The sequence below is a fragment of the Colletotrichum truncatum genome, assembly GCF_014235925.2.
Source record: "Colletotrichum truncatum strain CMES1059 chromosome Unknown Contig_0009, whole genome shotgun sequence".
Taxonomy (NCBI): domain Eukaryota; kingdom Fungi; phylum Ascomycota; class Sordariomycetes; order Glomerellales; family Glomerellaceae; genus Colletotrichum; species Colletotrichum truncatum.
In genome coordinates, this window is record NW_027222406.1 from 1656700 (window position 1) to 1679606 (window position 22907).

The following is a 22907-nucleotide window of genomic DNA, read 5'->3' on the forward strand; positions in this document are numbered from 1 at the left end:
GTTTCAATTGCGAAATGAGGCGAATGAAGCGCAATGATGCAATCGTGACCTCTTCACGTGGGCATAGAGATGGGAAAGGGGGGGTTCAATTTGAGCTTGTTTCAATTGATTCTGGCTCGCTAAAGGGGCACTGTTGCAACCCCAGCGGCTTGTTCTAACTGTTTGTCTGTAACACAATAGGCTGAACCACTCAACCACGATGCTCCACGATCCGAGATCGGGAGTCGGGAGCGGCAGCAGAAGAGAAAAGAAATCCCAGTAACAAGTCCATTCATCCATCAAGGCCCTCATATGTGATCCACCTGATCAACCATCGTGCCTTGCTTTCCGTTGCGACATAAGAAAAAGAGTAGTATCCAAAAGAGGAGAGAGGGAAATTCCTGAGTGGTGACATTGCTGTCTTTTTGTAAACCCGCCATTTTAAATCATAACCCGTGCCGGTTCTTGGTATCGGTAAGAGTAATAACGCCGTGCCATGCAAACGCTCGCTGTAAAAAAACCAAAGAAGAGATCATTAAATCACAAGAGGAGAGAGGATGTGTCTAGTATACTGAGATGGCAGACACGAGCCTTGCTGGGTTCCTCGGGGGCAGGTAGTAGCCCTCAGAGTAAAACGCGTCCTCTTGTCGTTGTTGTGAGATCTCTTCCTTGGCTTCCTTCTCGGAGAAGGTGAGCACGGCGCTTGGTGGGGATGGGGGCATCGACTCGTCGTCAGAGATATCCGAGTCGTGCTCAAGCTCTGGTGGTGAGCTGCTGGAGGAGTGGGAAGGTGTGCGGACGAGCTCGAGCTGTGCGTAGTCGTCCTCAAGGTCATCCTCCTCCATGTCGTAGTCTTCCGAGATGGAGACGCTTGTTGTTCTCGGGGAAGCGGGGGCGGAGGGCATGCGGCGGAGGGAGACGGTGTCGGCCATCTCGATGTCGTCCTCCTCCTCCTCGTCGTAGTCGTCGTCGGAAGAGTCCGAGGAGTCGTCAGAGCTGGCCTCCCAGTCATCCTCGGGGCTCTCGACGATGGTATCGGCCCATTGCACGTGGCGCTCCTCGCTCTTGGTGGCTCCGCGGACGGATTGGTTGAACCAGCTCTCCTGCTCACGCTCGGCATCTGCGAGCTCGAGCATCAAGGAGTCAAGGAGGTTGGCGTGGCCAACGAGGAGGCGAAGGTCGTGGTCGGCACGGGCAGCCTCAGATGAGAGCTTGGCCCTGGCCTTGTGGGCAAGGTAGTAAGTTTGAGTGATGCTCATCTTCTTCTTCTGGGCGGTGATGTGGAGTGGTGAAGAGGAAGAGTAGGTATGGGAAAAAGTGGTTGTTGTTGACATTTTGTGTGACTTTGCACCGACGGTGACTGATGTCGCGATTTTGGTAGTTATGACTCAAAGCGAGATCGGGGGTAGAGGGTGGTGCAGGGGTGCCTAGGCTACTAGTGCTGGTGTCTGAAGCTTTGATAATATCCAAGGGGGCTATCTCGGTATGAAGTCGGAGAAGTGAGGCGAACAGCTTGGGCTGATGTCCGAATAGAGGGATGATTATATTCTTAAAAGGCTGGATTAGAAAATACTTTCTTGTTCGGATATCTGAGGCTGTTTGTCTGTAATCTTGAGCTGATGTCTGGATGATGGGATTCTAGATCGTGGTGGGAAACACTTTTCTTTTAACCTCCTCCACCGCTGACCTGGGACTGTCGGACTCGGAGAGAAGAAAAGCGTAGGAGGAAGCGGTGACAAGGGGAGGGGTGTGTGTGTGTGTGCAGGTGCAGAGGGGTGATGACCACCGGGGTTGCTGAGGTTAGCGGCCAGGGGGGAGGGGTGTGTGAGACCAAGTGGGGGGAAAGGAGGACTCATACTCACTCACAGCGGAAAGTGTGGGCTTTGTGGACTTTGGCGGGTTTTGTCATCAGAAGCCCGAGGCGCCGAGCCTCCGCGACCCAAACTGCGGTGGTGACTGCCTTCTGGTGGGCGTTCGGACTTTCCAGCTTACCAGTGCTTGGCCGGGTGCAATACGGCAGGTACGTGGCTTCCGTCTCAGTCCTGGTGTCTGACGCACTCGGCGGACGACCACGAATTGGCGAGCCGGTACGTACCGTTTTAGTGCCTGGAGATAATGGAAAATGCTACGCAGTTAAGGTGAATTACTGTACACTTCCGGGGTTGATAGTTTGTCAGCCAGTGCACGCTTTTTCTCTGTAATCAATTCCATCGACGTCGACCATTTCCCCAGGAACCCCCCTCCCCGGCTGTTCACGGGCTGCTCATAGGCCGCGTTGGAAATAGGGGATAGGCATAACTCCGCACCGACCACTGGTTGATGCTTTTATTCCCTTGATGGTTATTACCTGCCATGATTAGATGATCACCACTGGACGGAGACAGCATTAACTATAGCACAATCTCCGCCGCGTCACCTTGAGGGCTCATTCTCATCTGAACCGGTCGCTGTATAGTAAACATAAAAATGAAGACGTCAATTACCAGTCTTACATTGAGGCGCCTACGTGGGCATTCTCTGTTGCCTCGGGGTATCCGTCATTTTTCCCGTGGCTCATATTCCTGCTACACCACTCTGTAACTCTCGTGCACCTTTGCGACAGGCTGGGGAACAGCCCCAGCATTGGTAATTGGCGGGGGGTGTGTTTTGGTACAATCGCCCAGTCGAAGCGTGCAATGGGCAGCATTACCAATTCGCATAAGATCTAAAGGGCTAAACGAGCAAACCGAGAACGGTTTCGCGGTTGCTACCTTAACCCCCGTCGGTCACTAGTCTTGACAAACTACGCCGAGAGACCACGACTGCACCAATATGGATGAATTGTAATTGCCTAGCTGGCGGGAACTCATTTCACACACGCAGCGTACACAACGTACGCAGCACTGCTTAGCACTTGCACTGCCCGGCCGCCCGTCGGCTCCGTCCACGTTCACGTCCACATGCCCCTGCGAATGCGAGCCTGAGACGGGGGACCGGTTAACCCAGCTGACTGGCTATGTCGGAAAAGCACCAATCAGAGGCCATCGCGAGGAACACGAACGGGGAATGGGGGAGATATGTGCGGATTTACGAAAGGCCCCGAGAGCAGTAACCAGATACGTACCTTATGTCTGGTACCTTACGACCCCTGCTTCATAATACACTCCCGTACCTTACGCGCAGCAACGAGGGGAAGAGATACCTACGTCGTAAAGAGATAGAGATAGGGCTGAAGGCAACGTAACAACAGCCAATAAGCGAGGGGCATTCACCCCTCCGCGTTAGGCATAACGCCTACTGCCTGCTGCACTCGCCGTACCAATCTTCGCTCTCGCTCGCTTTGTTTTACGATGGTGCCTAGACACCAGCCACGGTCATGATGAGTCGACTTTCGTACCCCACGTCGGATTGCCGCGAATGCCCAATTGCCCGGGGCGACAGAACACACCTACCAGGGGGGGTGAAGCCTCACTTGTTCTGTCCAAGGTGCGGATACCCGCCCTACCTATCGAAAGCGACTCAAGAATTGCTTCTCTGGGGCACTATAGAGTATGCGATAATTCAATCCAGTCCAGTGTTTCGGCCACGATTGAGAAAGTGAGAAAGAATCAATGACGAAAAAAACACCATGTCGCCGACTTGTTCCGTCTCCATGGATACCGACGAAAAGAAAAAGGACCCTGGCTCCCGCAAAAGCTGTCAAGTGATGACAAAACAAGATGGGGCCGTTTCCGATTTTGCCCATCCCGAAAGAAAGCCCTGGATTGATTGATTTTACTCTCCGAGATTGCTTTGAAAGTGTCGGACACCATCGGCACCGCGGTCGGGCACGGAGCAACGAAGGGAAACTCAAAACATAGTCATCACTTCGAAGCAGGATTGCTCATCGCTCATCAGTCATCTGCCAATGAACTGGCAGGGTTTAAGCCACAACTAATTCCCCAGGCCTAATCTGGCACGCTCTGTCGCATGTAACATGCAGCAAGACACACTCGCGAATGCGACCGACGCCTTTTGAGTCGACGGGGGACGGTGTTTCGATGTTTCTTCTGCCTGCCTGCCTGCCTGCCTGCTGCGCATTCGCATCTATGTTCACGTACGAATACACGGCGTCATTACAAGTGGCTTGCATGGGGCCCACGGCATAGCATGCCAATATTTCGAAACCTCCTCCCTTCGCTTCCACCGCGAATTCGGTTCAGCCAATTGGGCCAGATCGCAGAATGTCTATGTTTCCTTCCAGAAGAAACACCATGCCGCCTCCGCAGCCAACCAAATACCATCCAGTCTCTCGTGAGAAAACCCAAGCCACGATTTCATACTGGGGGAAGGGGGGTGCCTAACGCGGCGGAGCGGACGCCCGGGCTGGTGGGTTAGACCGCCGGTTCACGCGTGACCATCTTCACTTTGGCTTCCCAAGTTGCGGGAATTGGGGGCGGCCAGTCTTGACCCAGTCTAGGGTCTTGCAGTCAAGCACACCCCACGATGTTTAAATCGCGTTTTACGGCGTAACACGGCGCACGCAGCACATGTTCCTGGGACCTACTCGGGATGACAGCAGAAACCCGTGCTATCTCCATGGTCCTGGCCCGCGACCGCGCCCGACTCTCTCCGTAGCAACAGGGCTCACGAGGTGGTCCCATGTCGTCCGAAAGTTCCACTGTCGACGATAATCAGGGTTTTTGGTAGGGAGAAGGAGTTCGGCATTTTCTTTGCGTCTTTTCTGCGCGTCACCAGAGCTATCTGACAACACCCCCCTCCCCACCCTTCCGAACTACCCGCACGGTTCACTTGTCGCCGTGCCTCCGACGGACGGTCGGCTGTCGGCGAGCAATTTCCTACATCACAAGAATTACTCATCATCAGCAATAACCAACAACAACAGCCGTCACGCACTCGCCATAACGATCACTGCCGAAAGGTTAAACACCAAAGCTTCCTTCGCTGTTGCTACTCACAATCCCACGGTTGTGGCGGCTAGCCTATACTAACCCTGTGCAACCCCCAATCACTACCTTAATTACGTGCACCTCCGGGATGGCAATGGCAGAATGCCAACGAGTCTCAGGCTCATCCCAAAAAAATTATTTACCCCCGTAATCGTAGGTAGGCAGACTGCCTCCCTGTCAGCCTATGGACATCGCCGAAATCATTAAATGCAAAAGGTCCCCTACAGGCTACAGCCCTGCAAGCGGGCCTCGGTGGAAAACAACTGCTCGCATGCCCGCCGTGAGAAATGGGACTAGAGCTTATGGTGCGCAAAGCCAAGTGTTCGGATGGGGAACGTAAAATTTACCATGTAGAGTCATTGGTAAGCTCCCTACAGAGCACCAGGGGCCCAACACACACAATGGATGGAACGTAGTAACTCGCCGCGCTGCAGGTTTCACAGATAGGGCTGCGCTGCGAGCCAACGAGAGTTAAGCTCGCGGGATGGACCCCCAATCAGCAATTGTTTTTTGCAGTGCAGCTTTCCACTCCCTGGGGAGGCAGTCATTGCTGACCGCATCGACTACGCCGTAGTCCCTCACGATGATTCGCTCCTTGCATCAGTAGCAACAAAATACCCTATCAGACATTGAGGCGGTGCTACCCCAGCTGCGTGTTATCCTCACCGCTCGTGGCTTGTAATGGGCGGCTTGTGCCACGAATTGCCGGCCACCGGGATATCTTGCAGATTGGCTATTCGCCTGCTGTCCGAGTGACTCTGGTATACAACGCTACAAGCTGCCTCCCTCCCTGTGGATGTCTGTCTTGCTGGCAGCCGCTATGCCCTACGACACCGAATCCATCGACATGGGGGGGTGCAAACAAGCATGCTGCGGAATGAGGCGCGCCGGAATGTCGCCGTGGAATAAGGGTTTAGGTTCGCGAAGGCTTGGCTTCGGCCTCGTCCGAACACGCCCTTGCTTCCATTGCGGAGGCACGTACGGGCGTCATTAATCTCGATACTCGTGGCTGGCGGGACGTGATGTCGATTATCGCTCGGGGGTCGTCGGCGTTGTATTGCTCGGTTACGGTGAGTGAGACGGCCTTTTGTCGATGTCTCTGCATTTTTATCAGTTGCGCTGAGTAACTCTTTGTGATATATGCGACACGGCTAACCTAAACCGCATGTCTCCACGGGAATAAAGCTCCGAAATCTCTCTGCACTACGTCAGAGAAGTTCGCTTCTCAGTCTCCCAATGAAGAATGCGGGTTTTGATTTGAGGATTGCGCAACCCTCGCATATGCTGCCAGCTTCAGATACAGCATCCCTGCACCTTCTCCCGCCCTTCTAGCGTCCTTCCATATGGCGGAGTCCCGCTTTTGACCCATCTATATGGCCCTTGCGTCAGCGTCTAGCGAGGAATTTCAACCTTCTAGCGTGCTTCTAGCGTGGTTTCCCGCCCAATCTGTCAAGGTGCCATGATTCACCTCTGATGTGGGTCCCTTTTCCTACGTAGTATGTCCGCGTTCCTGACGGGTGGAGGACCAGAAATGGGATGTGCCTGATCTGTTGCATGGGCCATGACTGTCCCCAAGGGTGGTCCAGTCATCCACCACCACCACAAACCCACTCCACGCAACGAGGTTTTCCGCTCTTTCGTCCACGAAAGCGAAGCGTCGAGCGGGAACGAACGGTGGGGTCCAAGATCCATGATCAACGAACTGAACCGGTTGGGCGGCGACGAAGCAAGCAAGGTGTAAGAAGAGGGATGGGAAAAAAAAAAATCCCAACCAACACTAGCAACCAAGTGGGTTTCTTCGTTGGAGAATTTTTTTCTTTGTACGCCTTTTTGACGTCAGCAGGCACAACGGCTCGCGTCGGGGATCCATCGTTGTGGATATCATGAAGAAAAAATTTTGTCCTTTTTACTCATTCCCCTTGGTGTTTTTCCCTTCTGCCCATCAATTCTGGTCGCTTCTCGACGCCTACTGTGGTTTTTTTTGTGGGCTTGGGTCTAGATTTTCCCTTCTTCCTCTTCTTCCTCTTCTTCCTTCTTGCTAGATACACCCACATGGAGATGACAAGCCATGTCCCCTGTTAAGGGAGGGCGTCGCCGTATGAAGTTTTTTTTTTCTTTCCCTTCCCTCTCTCTTTTATTGTGGGACTGTGACATGTAAAAACACCTCTAACGCCAGGGCTGATGACAAACCGTCATGGGATGGCATAAGGCGGAAGAGGTCGAAGCGTAAGGGTATGGCCGCCCGACGCCGGGCTCCGAAGCCCATCTTTAAAAAAAATTCTTTATTTACTTTTCTGTCGTCGCTAGCCGGCCTTATAATCCCGTGGGTGTTACCGGCCTGGGAGTTCTCAGAATTGGTTCGGGGCGTGTTTGGGAGGCCGGTGATTAATCACATCAGTCTCGTCGCAAGACATATACCCCGGTTAATTATTGCACTCGTCTAAAATGGCGTTTCAACCACGACTTCACTCACCCGCTGGACGTAGGATTCAATGAGGTTTCCCCCCCCCCCCCCCCCCCCCCCCTTTGGTCGGGTATTTGGTTCGTTACCCTCTGACGAAGGCTCCCATTCGTACGGTACTGACTGGCGGGTTAACTCCAGTTCTCATTCTTGTCGGATGTGAAGGAGCCTGGGGGAGGGGGTTGATAGTGAGTGGTGCTTGGGACATTTTTTTTTTATATCTTAATATCATCTCCCGAAACGCTAATCGTTACTGTACCCACTCGCGGAACTATCTTGAGATTGTGACGTTAGGGCATAGAAGGTCAATAGTCTCTTTTAATTTATTTTGCTGACCTGCGGTTCGTCCGTTGCGAGTGGTAAATGCGAAGTAAACCACGAAACTACCTCATGAGTGGATGTTTCACAAGTTCTGAAGAAGTCCCGTACGGACTAAAAACAGCAAAAGAATACATTCCTAGTAACCGTCCTATGTATAAGTACAGTAGGAGTGGTGGATTATAACTGAAGTCTCAAAAGATTCTCGCAGTCCAACATATGTGGAGGGGTAGGCTGTGGTGCCTTTCTGGCCCAACCTATCGGGCGTCTGGCTGGCTGGGTGGCCGGCCGGGCAGCCCCATCAGCCCGCATTCTGACTACCACAACAATCACCACATCGTTGAATCGAAATGGTCTTTCATTGCTTTTCCCTATATTGCCGCAATGGATGCACCATTTGTTCCTTCTTAATGAAAAACGTTACTCATTTCCTAAGAATTTCAACCCCTTTACAGGCTACGAGCAACAGAACAATGAATTGATCGCAATCTTCGAGCTCTAGTTTGCTCTGGCTCCAAAGGTCGGCAAAGTCGTGATATGATAATGTCCGACTTTCTCGGTTGAAGCGTTTGTGCCCCTCGGCATGATGTCGTAGCTCGCTCCAGAAGACTCGTCGTGAAGCATTGACCGAAACTTGGCAATTTGGTACACCAGAAGGTATGAAAACGGGTAATGAGCCCAGCTCTGCTAGTAGCATGCAGGTCTGTTCCGTGAGTGCTGAAAAGACGGAGCGGGCAAGAACTGATAAGAGAACGGTTCTATATGCGCTGTTCATCTCCTCCTTTTGTAGCGACGTGCCATGCCAAGAAAGAGGCGTCGGACACTCTATATCTAGTCCAGTAGGTTGACGCACCAGAATATCTTCGGGGTTGTCAAAATTAGGATGAGAAGAAGCAGCAGAGAAGGGAGATGGCAATGACGCATCCTTAGCCTTCAGCTCCAGTATTTGTATCTGAAGTAAAAGCTCTCTTGTCCATGCAGCTAAGAGAGGCTCATAGCTTCTAGCAAGACATTGCTGATAAGAATTGGGACTAAATAGCCCAATAATCTGGTACAATACCATCGCCTGTAACCGTCCAAGGCTGTGGCGAAAGGCCACAAGGCTCTCGTCATAACCGAGCCTGTGTATCCCTGGCCTATTTGAACAACCGATCGGTGAGATCCCCGCTCCTGGGCTGTTGATAAGACTCTGCATCTCCGTCTCGAGGAGCTGGTTAAGAGAATGTTGACTTGCTTCATTCAGTGTTTTGGACGCGGCACATACGCCCAGCGCTCTTTGGAGTGGATGATTGAGACTGGTGTGAAGGGTGCTGTTGGGCCAAAGAATGAACGGGTTTGTCGCCGTAGTCGCGAACGAGTCGACAAATGAGAGAAATTCTTTGGCGCAAAATTTCCAAGTTTCTGTATCACGACCTCGTGGCCATATCTCGCTAGTTGATAATAGCCATGGAATAGCTGGTATGCCCTGCATTCCTGTTGTAGTTTGTTGACCGTCGCGATAGCGCCATTTACGATCTCGTCTTGGGAGACCCTTATGCCCTTGACTTTGTGCTTTTGTCCCCCTCCTCTTACCATTGCCTTCCCTTTTATCCATACCGAGGTCGGTGGTTGACATTGGCCTATCTTCCCATGCATCTAATACATCGACCATATCCACCGAGATTAGGGCATCAGTCAAACTCGGTAAGTAAGAAGCCTCCCATTCAGAAGATAGGATTGAACCAGCTAACTCGTCTATATTTGAGAGATCAAAATCTTGGAACTCGCCAGCACCCATGTCTTCTGCTAACAATGGAACTTCCATGGACTCTGGCAATTTCTCTGATATTGGGTCAAGAAGTAGAGTTTCTTGCCGTGGAACGTCTAGTGTGGTCGTCCGTTGCGGATAGGGATATGTGCATGGTAAACATTTTTGGAGGCAGCGATGACATACTGGCAAGACACGGTCGCAGCGGCGTTTGGCGGAGACGCATGCCGTGCACGATGTTTTTCGCAGCGACATTTTGATCCGCGGTAAAAAAAAAAAAAAAAAAAAAAAAAAAAAAAATGTTTAGAGCCAATTGGTCTGGGCTCCGTGAGCAAGAACTGAATGAAGCAGAAGAGTCAGAATGGTGAGAGAGGATTGATAAGCAGTATCCTGCCTTAGTATTATCTATGTACCAGGCGATTAGCCGAGCACTGCTTTTGGAGAGTCGTTGAATCAAAAGCGTTAAGCTTTCAACTAGAGTGGAGTCATACATCAATCAGGGCCCCTGCACTAACAGAGCAAGCGAGAAGAACAGTTGCAATTTGGAACTAACAAAGGCAAATCAATCCATCCTTATGTTATTATTATATTTCAAACTGGTTCAGGTCTGTTTCTAGCCTCTGGTTACCAACGTTAATCAGTCACTCTTTGACTCAATTATCGGCTACTAAATCACCCATTCTAGCTATAGCAGTGGCGGTGTCAATCAAGTCCACAATGCCCAAATCCTGCCTTGTAAGGATACTCTCCTCTCCCGAGTATGACCTTTCTCGTACGAGATCAAAGTACATGAAATTGGCATGCATCACTTGCGCCCATTTGGGCCACAAGCGGTAGTACAATTCTTTGTCAACCGTTAAGCACTCCGCCTTTTTGCTTTTAATCGAAGCCCAAAGCGAGAGAAGCTCCCCAGCCGTCATCGTGTCCGTCGCACCAAGAACAAATTTACCCGGAAGCGACTTATCAGGTTGGTTCAAAATTGCGCGAACAAAAAGTCCGACGTTTATTCTGGCATCGCCGACCAAAGTAAGCGGGACACTTGGTGGAGTTGGTAAGAGTTGAATGTATTTTTGCGAATCCGTGGCCGGGATGGGAAACGGCTGGAAGAAAGGGTACTGCAGATTCGATGCGTAGAAGGCAACCCAAAGGAACGTGGTTTTGCGCAGTAATTCTGGCTTCGACTTGATAAAATCATCAACCTTATTCTTACCAGCGTAGTGAGGCACATAAGAGTTGCCATTGCTGATTCGGCTCGCATTAGGAAGAGTAGACCAGACGAAGTGCTGGAGAGTTGGGGTTTCCATAGCAGCTGTGGCCATATTCAGGCCCTGCATTGCCTCTATATCTACTGCTTCCTTTGCGCTAATGGTTGGAAAGTGTTGGAAGAAGTTGGTGGCAGCAAAGATAGCGTAGGAGCCTGAAAATGCCTTCTTGAGAGAAGACAGGTCATCGAGATCCGCTTTGGTGACCTCAACTCCTTGGTCGCGCAATGAAGAAGCAGCTTCGCTGGTCGGGTCTCTTGTGATAGCTCTCACGTTGTAGGTGTCATCACCCAAAAGTGCTTTAATGACGGAGCCGCCCTGGATGCCAGTTGCACCAACTACCGTAACTAGTTTCGACATGATTGAATTTTGGTAAGAGAGAAGAAGTTCTTAACAGCTTATAGTAACTTGTTGTTGAAGAAGTAACGAGATGGGGAGAGATAATATTTTTGAGGATGAGGACGTTTGGGTTTTATATTCTATACACTCCTACAAACTGTTGCAAACAAATCTTTTCTATCTGGTGTCTATCACCAACACAGCAAATGTATTACTGGCAAGCACTTGCTCGGCCGGGCTCTGAGGAGTGCTTGAGTCCGCCGCACGATATATCCACTTCTTTCCGCAATTGACGCTGCTGACTTATCTTCAAAGCTATGGCCCACTTCTATCCGCAAGACTTATCCACTTCTCTCCGCAAATGACCCTGCTAACTAATCTTCAAAACTGTAACCCACTTCTCTCCGTAAACTGGGAGCGATGCCCCTCTCTACGTTCCACAGGAGCTGAAGCTGAGGTCGCGAAAGCGAAGGCTTTTGAAGAGACATCACCCTGCGGCCCTACGGAGGTCTTACCTTTCTTTTTTTCCCCCTCAGTTCGCTACGTTTACCGCAACAGCATCTCCCCCGAGACCTGTTGCCGAGTTTTCGGGGACGTGTCTCCGTGAAAGCGGATTGGCCCGGGTTTGGTCTCCACCAGGCTTGTACCAGGGCCATGTCGGCCGTCACCTGCGGTCTGAGACATCTTGCCAAAGCCCCTTGGTTTGGATGTGATTGATGTCTTTTTTTTTTCTTTCCTTGTATAAGCCGCGGATTACGAAGACATGAGCATGGGGGAATGCTGGCGGTGTAAAGTAGAGGAAATGAGTTATCGCATGCATGTTTTTCGTCGGGTTAGTTCGTAATGGTGATGATGTTGAATGGGGCCAATGTCTCCGGTCTCACAGTGCCTTCGTTTCTTCTCCTCCCCCCCCCCCCCCCCCCCCCCCCCCTTCAGGGCTGAAAAGGCTAACCCCGTGTCTTGCTTTCCGAATTCGCGGCATTACCACACAGGCTTTGCCAAAGACTATCTGTGTCTTGGAGGAGCCTACCTCTCATCGGCTTGCACACAAGCTTACCCCTCTCATGGCGTGGAGCGGCCTAGCATCCCTCGAATGCTCCTGAACCCAATCCATTCCGAGAATAACCCCGTCCCGCAAGGCTGACTGAGGACATGAAGGGGGCAGGCCACAACGGCGCCTCGCATAAAACCATCGATGTAACAACGCGACGCCCCAAGGTCGGTTGCAACGTGTCTTAGTGCTGCGCAACCACGCTAGCCCTCTCAACCGAGGCCGGGGTGAAGAGGACGAGATACGAGAGATCGGTCTTTTTAGCCCACCGCCGCGGTGACGTCGGTGGGACGCGGAACGGGATTCGCGACTGGAATTATTCTTGGAACAAAGAACGGTCGATGCCGGTGCGCTCGGCGCCTAGTGCGTTAAGAAAACCCTGTTTTAAGGGGCTCAGCCCGTCTTTGTAGATGGCGTTTGGAAGAGGTACCTGCCAAGCGTTCCTGACAGGTTATTCTTGGCTGGATAAGGGGTGTAAATTGTGTTTCCCCTGACGTCTTGTTTGGCGTGGATGGCGAACTACAGCGGTTCTGGTCGTGGCGCTGGGTGACGGTTTTGACGCGGATCCGCAGGCGGGGAAGGGGTGGTGGTATACTTCTTACGGCTGAGAGTGGTTTGAGGCTGTACAGAATGACGATGGTTCGGAAGGGATCAGCGAGATAAGCTCGATACGAAGGGAGCAGCGAAAGCTAGAGATTCATCGGAGCTTTATAGTGATTCACTCATAGGCCTGGTGACGGCGATCCTGAAGCCTTGGGAGTGGAGGTGTTTGTGACATCAGCCTAGGATGCCGAGGCGCGGATCTGATCATATTCATGAGTAAACTCAAGTTGTTGGCTGAAGTGGATCACCAGGTCAAGACATTCCAGTACAATTCTGAGCTGAGGCCACAGGACGGAGACTCTCCTATTCCCGTGTGGAGATCAAAGTCACACACAATACGTTTTCAGCCCTGAGGTAGGCTGCGATGAGTACAATACGTAAGTTTAAATTTGATAATTCAGCATTATCTGTGTACTGAGGTTTAAGCAATCATATATTTCTGCTTACCATTTACTGATGTGCCTCCCGGCTGGCCATTGTAGCGGAGCTTCTCACTCGGAAGGACTGTTGGGGAGATTACTTCCGTATTTGTTTCTCTTACAGAACGCTAGTTCTACCGCTGTAGATACATGGAGGCTGTATAAGACTGTAGTGCATCGTGATACCCCTATTCAAGCCTGTTCAGGGTAACTTAGTTTAAACAGTTGCTTTCACATCAACTTACCCCATGACTTCACACTTATTGACCGTGATTCTACAAGACAGAACAAGTTGATGCAAGTTTTGCTCCTTGGAATTCTTCTGGGTTCTCGTGTGATAATGGGACTGGCCTTGGAATCGCTACCGTCGGTTTCCTCAAGACGACACGAGTACTCACTTGTTAGAATATAAATAAGAGACCCAATGAGACATACTTGATATGCTGAAACGGTCCAAGAGAGCAGTCTGCTATGCATCATGCCACTGTTGATTGTTTTATCGAGTTCCGCAATATCTCGACTCAGTTGACGTAGAGAGATCGTGACTCACTTTTCAGGATGTGGTCTGACTTCTTTATCGGTTTATTGATCCAACTGTAGCATGCCTTCGTTTCCCTCTAATGCACTTGCAGGAGAAACTTAACACTTGGATTCGGCCACAAAAAAACACATGTCAGGCTTATCAAAGTCGTCTAGATTAGGGAACAACTACCCATGATACGTCTTGTTTATGACATCCCCTTCAAATACACATTTATTTGGTCGAACAACATGGAGAAGGCCCGTATTGATGAACTCTTCACCCCCAAAAGGCATTATCAGTTACAGTTAAATAGGTTTCACGATTCTACACGTATTCTCGCAACTTTTTTGCAATGGAAGGTGAATCATGCTACGCATAGTCAGCCTTTTGGGCAAGCATGAGGAAATAGATCTGTCTCATGCTTGCTTTCGCCAGTACCAAGTTTAAAGCTGTGGCACACAGCTTCCTCCTGTACAAGGGGCGTCCTATCATCTATACCGTGCCGAGTATTGATCAAAGGTACACCAAGCGAAGCGTATAATGGTTTACATCTCCCTGATCTACTTGAAGACGACTATACAAGATGTTTCATTAAGTATGCATTGCTTGCTAGCTTGCCATAAGCTGAGGAAACATATTGGGAGGACTCAGTTCCAGCCTGTCATCTCTCTCAACAGACTCAACAGCCCACGAGATCTTTCACTGGGGGCAATTGAGCGGTGTTTCCTGCGGTCCGCTCAACAGTGGTGCTCTACAACCAAACCCTCTCATGTCACTCGGCGCAAGCTTTTGGTTCTCCTCTTGAGTAAATACGCCACTATCGCCGACTTTTAAGAGAAGCGAGACCTAATATACGACACTGACTGGGTTACTACAGCCTCAGTTGACGAACTAGTTTTTCATAAAGTCCCACTGATTCGTCAATCACCACTCTTGAAGGTCGCGAGCGTAATAAGGCAAGGTCACCAGAGAGCCAACGAGTAAGGCAACGCCGGACAATGCCAATTACCTTCGCGACAAACCGCTCCATATTCACCACAGAAGCTTGCCTCAACATGAAGTGAATCCTGAAGATTGGGTATTATTTTGTCTATTCCGTCTATTCCCATTCATTATACACACTCTCAACATCCAGGGGCAACCCGCGAGGCCGCAGCGTCGCCCTAAGCTCTGAGCTTCTGCTTGGTCCTCTTCCTCTTTCCACCAACTTCCCTTCCCTCCTCCATCTCCAACAACGCCTCCCTCTTCTTCTCGGTCACAACCTTGAGCGAGTCCCGCAGCACGCGCGTCTCGATGTTGACGCCCTCCTCTTTCCAGGCCTCCATCTGCCTGCCCACACGGTTCTCAATCGCCAGAACCAGCTCGACATCACGCTGTCCTACAAACGTGACGGCCTCACCCTTGCGTCCCGCACGCGCCGTACGACCGACACGGTGGATATAGTCGTCCGGGTTGCGGGGGATATCGTAGTTGATAACGAGGGCGACCTCGGGGATATCGAGACCACGGGATGCGACGTCGGTAGCAACCAGAATTCTCGCCGCCGCGGCGCGGAAGCGACCCAAGTTATCGACACGCTGGCGCTGTGGTAGGCCCGAGTGCAGCGATGTCACACGATGGTCGAGCATGCGCAGGAGGTGATGCAGATAGTCTGCAGTTGAGGTACGATTGCAGAAAATGATGACGGATTTAGAGGCGTTACCGTCTGTGAGCAGGAAGGTGTGCAGATAATGCTCTCGGTGGGTGACGGGGACTTGCAGGTGCATCTGTGAGAGGGTTGCGGGGATGGCGAGAGACTGGGTGTCGACCTCGCAGACGAAGACGGGCTGCTTTCCGGGCTTGATAGGCATGTCCTTGAGAGCGCGGACTTCAGGGGTGATGGTGGCGGTGAAGAGGAGGGTCTGGCGCTGCGACGACGGGGGAAGGACGGAGAGGCACTCCTCGACGTCGGGGATCATACTGCCGGGTCCGGTGGCGTCGAGCAGGCGATCTGCTTCGTCGAGCACGACGTACTTGACACGCCGGAGACCACAGATAGTGTCCTCTCCCGATGTCCTGATGTGATCTGCCAGACGGCCAGGAGTGGCAATGACGACGTGAGGACGCTGTGCCAGTGCGATGGCCTGTGGGCGCATATCTGAGCCACCAGTGATCAGGATGGCCTTGAGACTCTGGGGCGCGGAGATGGCCTTGAACTGTTCAAAGATTTGCAGCGCCAGCTCACGGGTGGGCGTTAGGACGACGGCAAAGATACCCGTGGGGTCCTCAGCCCATCTCTGGAGGATAGGAACCGCGAAAGCGACCGTTTTACCAGAACCTGTCCTGCTGCCACCGATGCAATCCCTTCCCTTCAAGATCTCGGGTATACAGCCCTTCTGAATGCCCGTTGGCCGTCGAATGGCCATGTTGGCCAGCGACTGTACCAGCCATGGCCGAACATTGAGTGAGGAGAAGGTGGTATTAGGGTCTGTCGGCGCGGTAATTGCGTTTTGCGATGGCGTCGGGCGGACGGTCTGCGGTGCTTGTTCCGCGGCAGCGCGCTTGATCCGCGACGGTGCCTGGATGGTCGACACAATAGCCTTGAGCTCCTGTTCGTTGTCATCATCGTCGTCACCATCAAGATCGGCTAGGTCTGTGTTGACTGGCGGTTCCGTCCGCCGCCTTTTGCGCGAAGCAGGGCTGTCGAGGTAGTCGGATTCGGCATCGGATCCGGTATCAGAGGAGTTGGCTGGCGATGAAGCCGGATCCTCATCGTCGGCCGCGGGACCGGGGCGCCTAGGAGCTACGGAGGGAGGCATTATGGTGATCAATCACGAGTCCTGTCGCTTCAATTGCGACCAAACGGAGATCTGAGACGCGCGGCACGGAACTTTGGTGATGGGCGGGCGATAGAGGCTGCACCAGCGTAAGAGAATTTTCTGTTCTGGTCTCAAAAATTTTGGATTGTCGGCGCAAAAGCTTGGGCGGGTTCAGAACATGGTTAGCGGATAGGCGGGGTGATACCAGGGTCTTGGCGGGGCAATCCAATCAGAAAGCGGCAATCGATCCGCATTGCATGGATAGACGCGCGCTTGGAGAAGCGGGCTACCAAATCAGCCAGTCACAGACTCACAAGGCGGCAAAAAAAGATTGAACGAAGCGTTCGGCTGGTAAAAGGCTCGAGGATAGATAAGACGGATAACTGTCATCCCTTTGGCTACATACTTCATCTGGAGCTGCAATACCACTTCTCCAGGTGGTAACCTGTGTATTACTCTAGACATGGGTTGGCTGAGAAAGGTGTGTCGGGCTGATGTTAGAGGCGACTGACCATACTCGAAGCGTAGCCAAGTGTAAAGTCGTTGTTTTGGTGCCCGGCCCCGGGAAACTTTCAGGGCTGAGAATGATGACAGCATAACGTTGCTTCCCGTCCAGGGATGCGGCCAGCATCAGTGCATTTGTTGCCCTATGTTCTTGGCATAGCCCAGGTACCGGTTCCTGGACTGGTGCTTATGACAGTGCATGGCATGAGCCTCGGACACATCGGCCACCGCGCCCACGATTACATTGGCGTCTGTAAGCCGAGGGAAGCACACACGTTGGATGTATGTATCGCTTGTGGGGAGGGCAAAAAGTAAGCTTGCGGCCCAGGAAGAAATCGAGTATCGGACCCCTGCCCAAGACGTACCACCCTAAAAGTATAAGCGCTTGATGGGGAATTAAAGCACTGTCTACCGTACAGTGAGTGACTCTTTTGGGGGTTGCCTCTGAGTGTCGCTTTATTTGACCTCGCATCTAGGCCTCAATGTAGCGAATTCAACGAATCAATAATGTAAAAAAGCGACCGTTAGCCAACGATTGTTTTCGGTTTCTCGCCGCAGACGAACTGTTTAGCCGTCACGTAAGGCATACATCTCGAGGCAGAGCCAGACATCGGAAATTCACCGACCAAGGTAACCTATGCAGTAAGCACCGTCAAACAACGGTGCACCACGTACCGACGGAGTGCGTGTCCTGGACAGGGTATCGAAAAATCGGACCCTCGTCCGAAGTCTGTCGGGGGCCGGTGCGATGCGGTGAGAAAATGGGTGCTTGGTGCTAAACAACGCAGCTGTAACAGTCTAGCTAATACGTTGTAGCAAAGCTGGCGCCTGCCATGCTGCCGTGTTGCCGTGTTGGGTGTAAAATAAGGCAGGGAAAAAACGAAGGGGGAAATTGCCATGATGTTTCGGACCCCAAAGGATTCCTTGCCTCCCGTCCGTATCTACTTCCCCTTCAACTCGGGGGGTGTCCTCCCATTCATGCCGCAGGACTAGTGGAGGGGATGTTAGTGCTGCAGACGGTCTGTACCACCCATCATTTGCTCCCCCAACGTCTTTGCCGTCAGCTTACGAGCGCTGGTCCAAATTTGCTTTGCCAGTCTTCTGCCGAGTTGGGTTATAGTGGCAGTGCCGAATGATTTGGAATGAAACCAATGCAAAGGTACGGGTATGAAGAGACTGGGCTGGCACACATACCAAGGGGAGCTCCGTGTGGTGCCCCATTTGTCCCCTTCTCCCTTGCTGTCTTGCCTCCTTGGGGTGGTGCGCCCTCTCTTCGTCTGCCGCCGACGGAAAAGCCCCATTTTCCAGACAAAACGACGCTGTCAACAGGCTTATGCGAGTTTCATCGGCATTCTCTGGACCACAATGGCAACGCTGTGGATGGTGATTGGCTGCTGAATGGACGGCATTAATTTGCTCTCCCATCCTGTGCTCATGTGCGAATACTTCACAATGGTCTTGTCGTGGGTGTGTGTGAGAGTGTGTGACAGGACTGGTTGCTGATTGATGGCAGGCTGTTTGCGCGCCAGATGTTGGCTAATTATCGAGGGGAGGCGAGGGGGGTGGATAGCCAATGCAGCTGAGGATGCGAAAGGAGACATGCCCGTCGTCCGACAAGTTCGCTTTTGACTGAACAAGTGGCATGTCCCATCTTGCCGATCAAATCCCCATGGTCTGTCTCTGCCTGCTGCTCCTACCAAGATGCATCGGGGATGGCCCCCGCCTTACGCAGCAGAACCAGGGCGGAATGCATTAGAGACACGAGGAGAAAACGGCCGGGAAGCGGTGCTGGGTCGACAGGGAAAAAACAGGCTCGAGCTTTTTGCTTGGTGTCCAATGCCCACGGCGAGATGCTTGGCTTCGAGGGGAACAAGAAGCGGGCAAGCAGCGCAGGGTATGGCATCGAATGGCAGCCCAAGACACAGACGACACACCACCAACTGCAGCCCAACCCCTGTAGCGTCCCTCAAGGCCCCATGGCTTTGCTGCATCGCAAATGTGCTCTCTCCCATCTCGTCAATCGAGGGCTGCGTGTTACTGGCCAGACATCTGTCTGCTCATTGTGCAGCCAAACCAGACGCGGAATTGGATCGCCGGACCCGTTAGTGGCTTCGTTTTAAAGCTCATTCAGCACACTTTTTTTTTTTTTTTTTTTGCGGGACTGGAGGTTGTTGTATGTAATGATGAGATGGTTTAATCATCGGGTACGCGTCCGAGGGGAGTACATAGTAATCTACTTGGCGACTGTTGTTGACTCGAGTCGGAACAGCGGCATTGCATTTGCTGCCTCGGTCTCCTTCTCCCCCCGACGGGGCGTCTATTATTTACTGAAGGTTTCTCTTCTAGGTAAAGGTAGTAAGTAGTAGATAGACTCCTGTCAGTTTCAATTCTAGCTTTGCTTGTTTTCTCCGGTTCAGTCCAGGTTTGGAGGCCCGGTGCCGAGCTTGACGTTGAATGTACCAGAACGGGAAGTGCAAACCTCAGACGAAGCAAGGGATTCCGTAATGTGGCGCGACTTTCTATCCCGATTGGTATACCATTTGAGAGAAGAGAGAAGCCATGGACGACCGAGCGCAATCTTTCTGTCCAGCTTCCATTGACTCGCTTCATTGACTTTGGTTCGTGCGGTAAAGGTCGAGGCTGCGATGACAGATTACAGCTCACTTAGGGCGGCATATTGCTAAATAGTAGATATTATGCCTGTACTAAGTGAGACACTGCACAGTCAATCAATACCTCGGCGACAGGAATACCCAAGAGTAAGGTACAGCTTTTTCTTGGCTTATTACGTGTACCTACACTATACAGCATCATACATAAGCCCTCAAGGGGGAGAGGTGCCGCACCTGTCAGTGCAATCAGGCCCCCCAACCGGTACCTCTCCTTCCTCCCCCGTCCCGTCTTCCATTGGAACTTGGCCTTGAAATTAGCGCCCAAGCTCGACTTCGTCCCGCCGCTCCCCGCCTTTTTTGCCCACCCAATCCCACTCAGGCGCTCCAAAGTACCAAGGACCTGTGACCTTGGTCCTTGGTCTCGCCACAAACTGGCTCTGGATTATTGCTGCTCTTCCCCCCCTCCTGCTCCAGTGTGGTCCTTGTAGTCCCTCTTGGGAAGAAACCCCCTCTTCCAGACCCCGGTTCCGATACAGATCAGGCCCTTAAACCATAGAAACCGCGTACGCAACCACGACCGACTGCATCTCCCTCATTCTCTCACCAGAAACCCCCTCCCCTTCTGGATCCCAACTTCGACTTGCGATTTCAGCCCTGACCTGTCTTGAGACCCTACCTGAGAAGCTGCTCGTTTTCCATGTTTCCATTTCGTGTTTCTGCCTCGCACTCTGTCCGACTTTGATCTTCAGAAAACTACCCCGAACGTACCGATCTAGACAGATACTACGAAACCATCTTACCTCGAACCAGAGGGACCACCAGTCAACGACTCCCTTCGTCTAGCCCCAGCTTCTGTTAACGCTACGTCAGCTCCTCTCACAATCCCTCAACCACGCTAGTTTTGTTGCTCCGCCCGCGTCTCGTGCCGTAGCGGCCACACTCCAAATCTACGCCGAACTACGTCTCCAAGTTTGCTTGGCTTCGGCCCTATTGCGACCTAGTGGAAGCCTTTATTGCTTAACCCTCCCCGGATTCGACTGTCTTCTGGTTCATTCAATATCGCACAGTCATCATGGCCGACCAGAACTCGTCACAACCTCAGGCCATGGATGCTCCTCAGCAGGTGGTAAGTTACCTCCACATAATGCTTCTTTCATATCCCATTTCCTTGAAGATCGATGCTGATAGACATCTCACAGGCACCGAGTGCCCCCTCTCCCGCTCTCTCTACCCCCGGCTCCGCCCCCATGATGAACTCTCCGGTTCCTCTCCTTCGCCCTGCCATCCCCGGGTCAAGACCCAGTGGCGGTGCCCGAACACCGAGACTCGGCCTTGCAATCCCCCCATCACCAAATGCAAAACCCGTCGGCGGAACGGCGCCCCAACCCGTAAACTCTCGACCTCCTCTTCCGACCCTCCACCTTGCCACTCCCATGGGCAGCCAAACAACACCATACGAGCAACCTCCAAGAGCAGTTGGGGTGGGACAGTCAGCCAGCGGTGGCAGTGAGAGCAGTGCGGCCCACTCTCGGTCAGGAAGCTTCGGTCCACTAGATGGCAGAGCTAGCAACCCTACGTCTGCTGGCTCTCAGTACTCGGCGTTATCATTTGCTTCACAATATGGTTTCGGGGCACGACCCCAGGGAACCCCCGATCCTTCGTCTGCTGTTGGCTCCATATACTCAGAGCGGAGTGACGGAGGTGTGGGCATGGAGCGAGACAACAGCCTCCAAGGCCTCGAAGGTTTCGATAAGCTGTCCCTGGAACGCGGCAGGACGCTGGATGTCGAAGAACTTGATGCAGATGGCTGGAGAGTTGCCAGCATTGAGAAGAGGATCGAGGAGCTTGATTCTCTTGGTGAAGGTGCCGGAGGTGCCGTCACGAAGGCCAAATTGAAGGGTGGAAAGACAATCTTTGCTCTGAAGGTGCGTATATCTCGGTGGCCCGCTAGAACTCAAGACTAACAACCACAGGTCATTACTACAAATCCTGATCCCGACGTCAAAAAGCAAATTGTTAGAGAGCTTGGCTTCAACAAGGAGTGCGCATCGGAGCATATCTGTCGGTACTACGGTGCGTTCGAGGACACGACAACAGGCACTATTTCGATCGCTATGGAGTTCTGCGAGGGTGGTTCCCTTGACAGCATTTACAAAGAGGTGAAGAAGCTTGGAGGCCGGACTGGCGAGAAGGTGCTCGGCAAGATCTCCGAGGGCGTGCTTCGCGGACTGACTTACCTGCACGGTATGCGCATCATCCATCGAGACATCAAGCCATCAAACATCTTGCTGTGCAGGAACGGAGACGTCAAGCTGTGCGATTTTGGTGTCTCGGGAGACTTTGGCACCAAGGGCGAAGCAAACACATTTATCGGCACAAGTTACTACATGGCCCCGGAGCGTATCACCGGCCAATCATATACCATCACATCCGACGTCTGGTCAACGGGAGTCACCCTCCTGGAGGTGGCACAGCATCGGTTCCCCTTCCCCGCGGATGGCACTGAGATGCAGCCCCGCGCTGGCCTCATCGACCTTCTCACTTATATTGTGCGGCAGCCGATACCCAAGCTTAAAGATGAGCCGGATGCCAACATCTTCTGGAGTGACAATTTCAAATACTTTATCGAATGCTGGTAAGTAGGATCTTCAGAGTGACGAGCCATATACTAACGCGACCTAGCCTGGAGAAGGAGAGCACTCGGAGAGCAAGCCCCTGGAGGATGCTTGAGCACCCTTGGATGGTTGAGATGCGTTCGAAGCGCGTCAATATGGCCAAGTATCTGGCGCAGGTATGGGGCTGGGATACGAAGGAGGTCAAGTGATGCACTCACTGCATGCATGCCGGCAACCCAGGATCGGCTATGTTCGCACCCCTGCAAGTCCAAGTTTGAACGGAGACGCAGTATTTGGACGAATCGAAGACAGCATTGACCAAGGAGACACATCAACATACGAAAGGAGAGCTGCTCAGCGTTTGCATACAAGTAGCTTCAACAATCGAAAGCGTGGAACTGCCAAGAATGGCAACCAAGGACAAAGACTCGAATCTTGAATCGAAGCTGGAGGTCAAGCAATTAATCTCAAAGAAATGGTTATCTTGCACGATTTAATAAAGAGCGGGGGCGTAGGGTCAGAATTACCAACATTACGCCGTCACGCGGACAGAGCATATTTGTTATTGGATGAGTCGTGGTAGCGGATATGGTCAGGAATGATGAGCAAAGCCATTCTTCAGCACAAAATTGTTGTGGTATTTCTGGGGTGGTTGCCAGTAAAAGGCATTGATTTTTTTGTTTTTTTCCATCACGGTACTGGAGCGATGGCCTCTTAGTGTGGAGCAATTGAAAGGAGTACACAATGA

General features: G+C 52.1%; 4 protein-coding genes across 4 annotated transcripts; 1 reads left to right on the forward strand and 3 right to left on the reverse strand.

Annotated features, from left to right (window-relative positions):
* Nucleotides 1-542: 542 nt before the first annotated feature.
* Nucleotides 543-1313, reverse strand: CTRU02_212972 (uncharacterized protein; the record flags this gene model as incomplete). The annotated part of the gene is made up of 1 exon (XM_036721537.1): nucleotides 543-1313. One exon carries the CDS (start codon nucleotides 1311-1313, stop codon nucleotides 543-545), a length of 771 nt encoding a protein of 256 aa, XP_036586706.1.
* Nucleotides 1314-10086: 8773 nt separating this feature from the next.
* CTRU02_212973 (hscarg dehydrogenase) lies at nucleotides 10087-11055 on the reverse strand (the record flags this gene model as incomplete). Its single annotated transcript, XM_036721538.1, has 1 exon — nucleotides 10087-11055. The coding sequence occupies one exon, from the start codon at nucleotides 11053-11055 to the stop codon at nucleotides 10087-10089; it is 969 nt and encodes a 322-aa protein (XP_036586707.1).
* A 3738-nt stretch (nucleotides 11056-14793) lies between these two features.
* On the reverse strand, nucleotides 14794-16428 carry CTRU02_212974 (DEAD/DEAH box helicase; the record flags this gene model as incomplete). The annotated part of the gene is made up of 1 exon (XM_036721539.1): nucleotides 14794-16428. The coding sequence occupies one exon, from the start codon at nucleotides 16426-16428 to the stop codon at nucleotides 14794-14796; it is 1635 nt and encodes a 544-aa protein (XP_036586708.1).
* Nucleotides 16429-20616: 4188 nt separating this feature from the next.
* Nucleotides 20617-22368, forward strand: CTRU02_212975 (MAP kinase kinase; the record flags this gene model as incomplete). The annotated part of the gene is made up of 4 exons (XM_036721540.1): nucleotides 20617-20670; nucleotides 20744-21469; nucleotides 21518-22179; nucleotides 22227-22368. The coding sequence occupies 4 exons, from the start codon at nucleotides 20617-20619 to the stop codon at nucleotides 22366-22368; spliced, it is 1584 nt and encodes a 527-aa protein (XP_036586709.1).
* Between the last annotated feature and the right edge of the window lie 539 nt (nucleotides 22369-22907).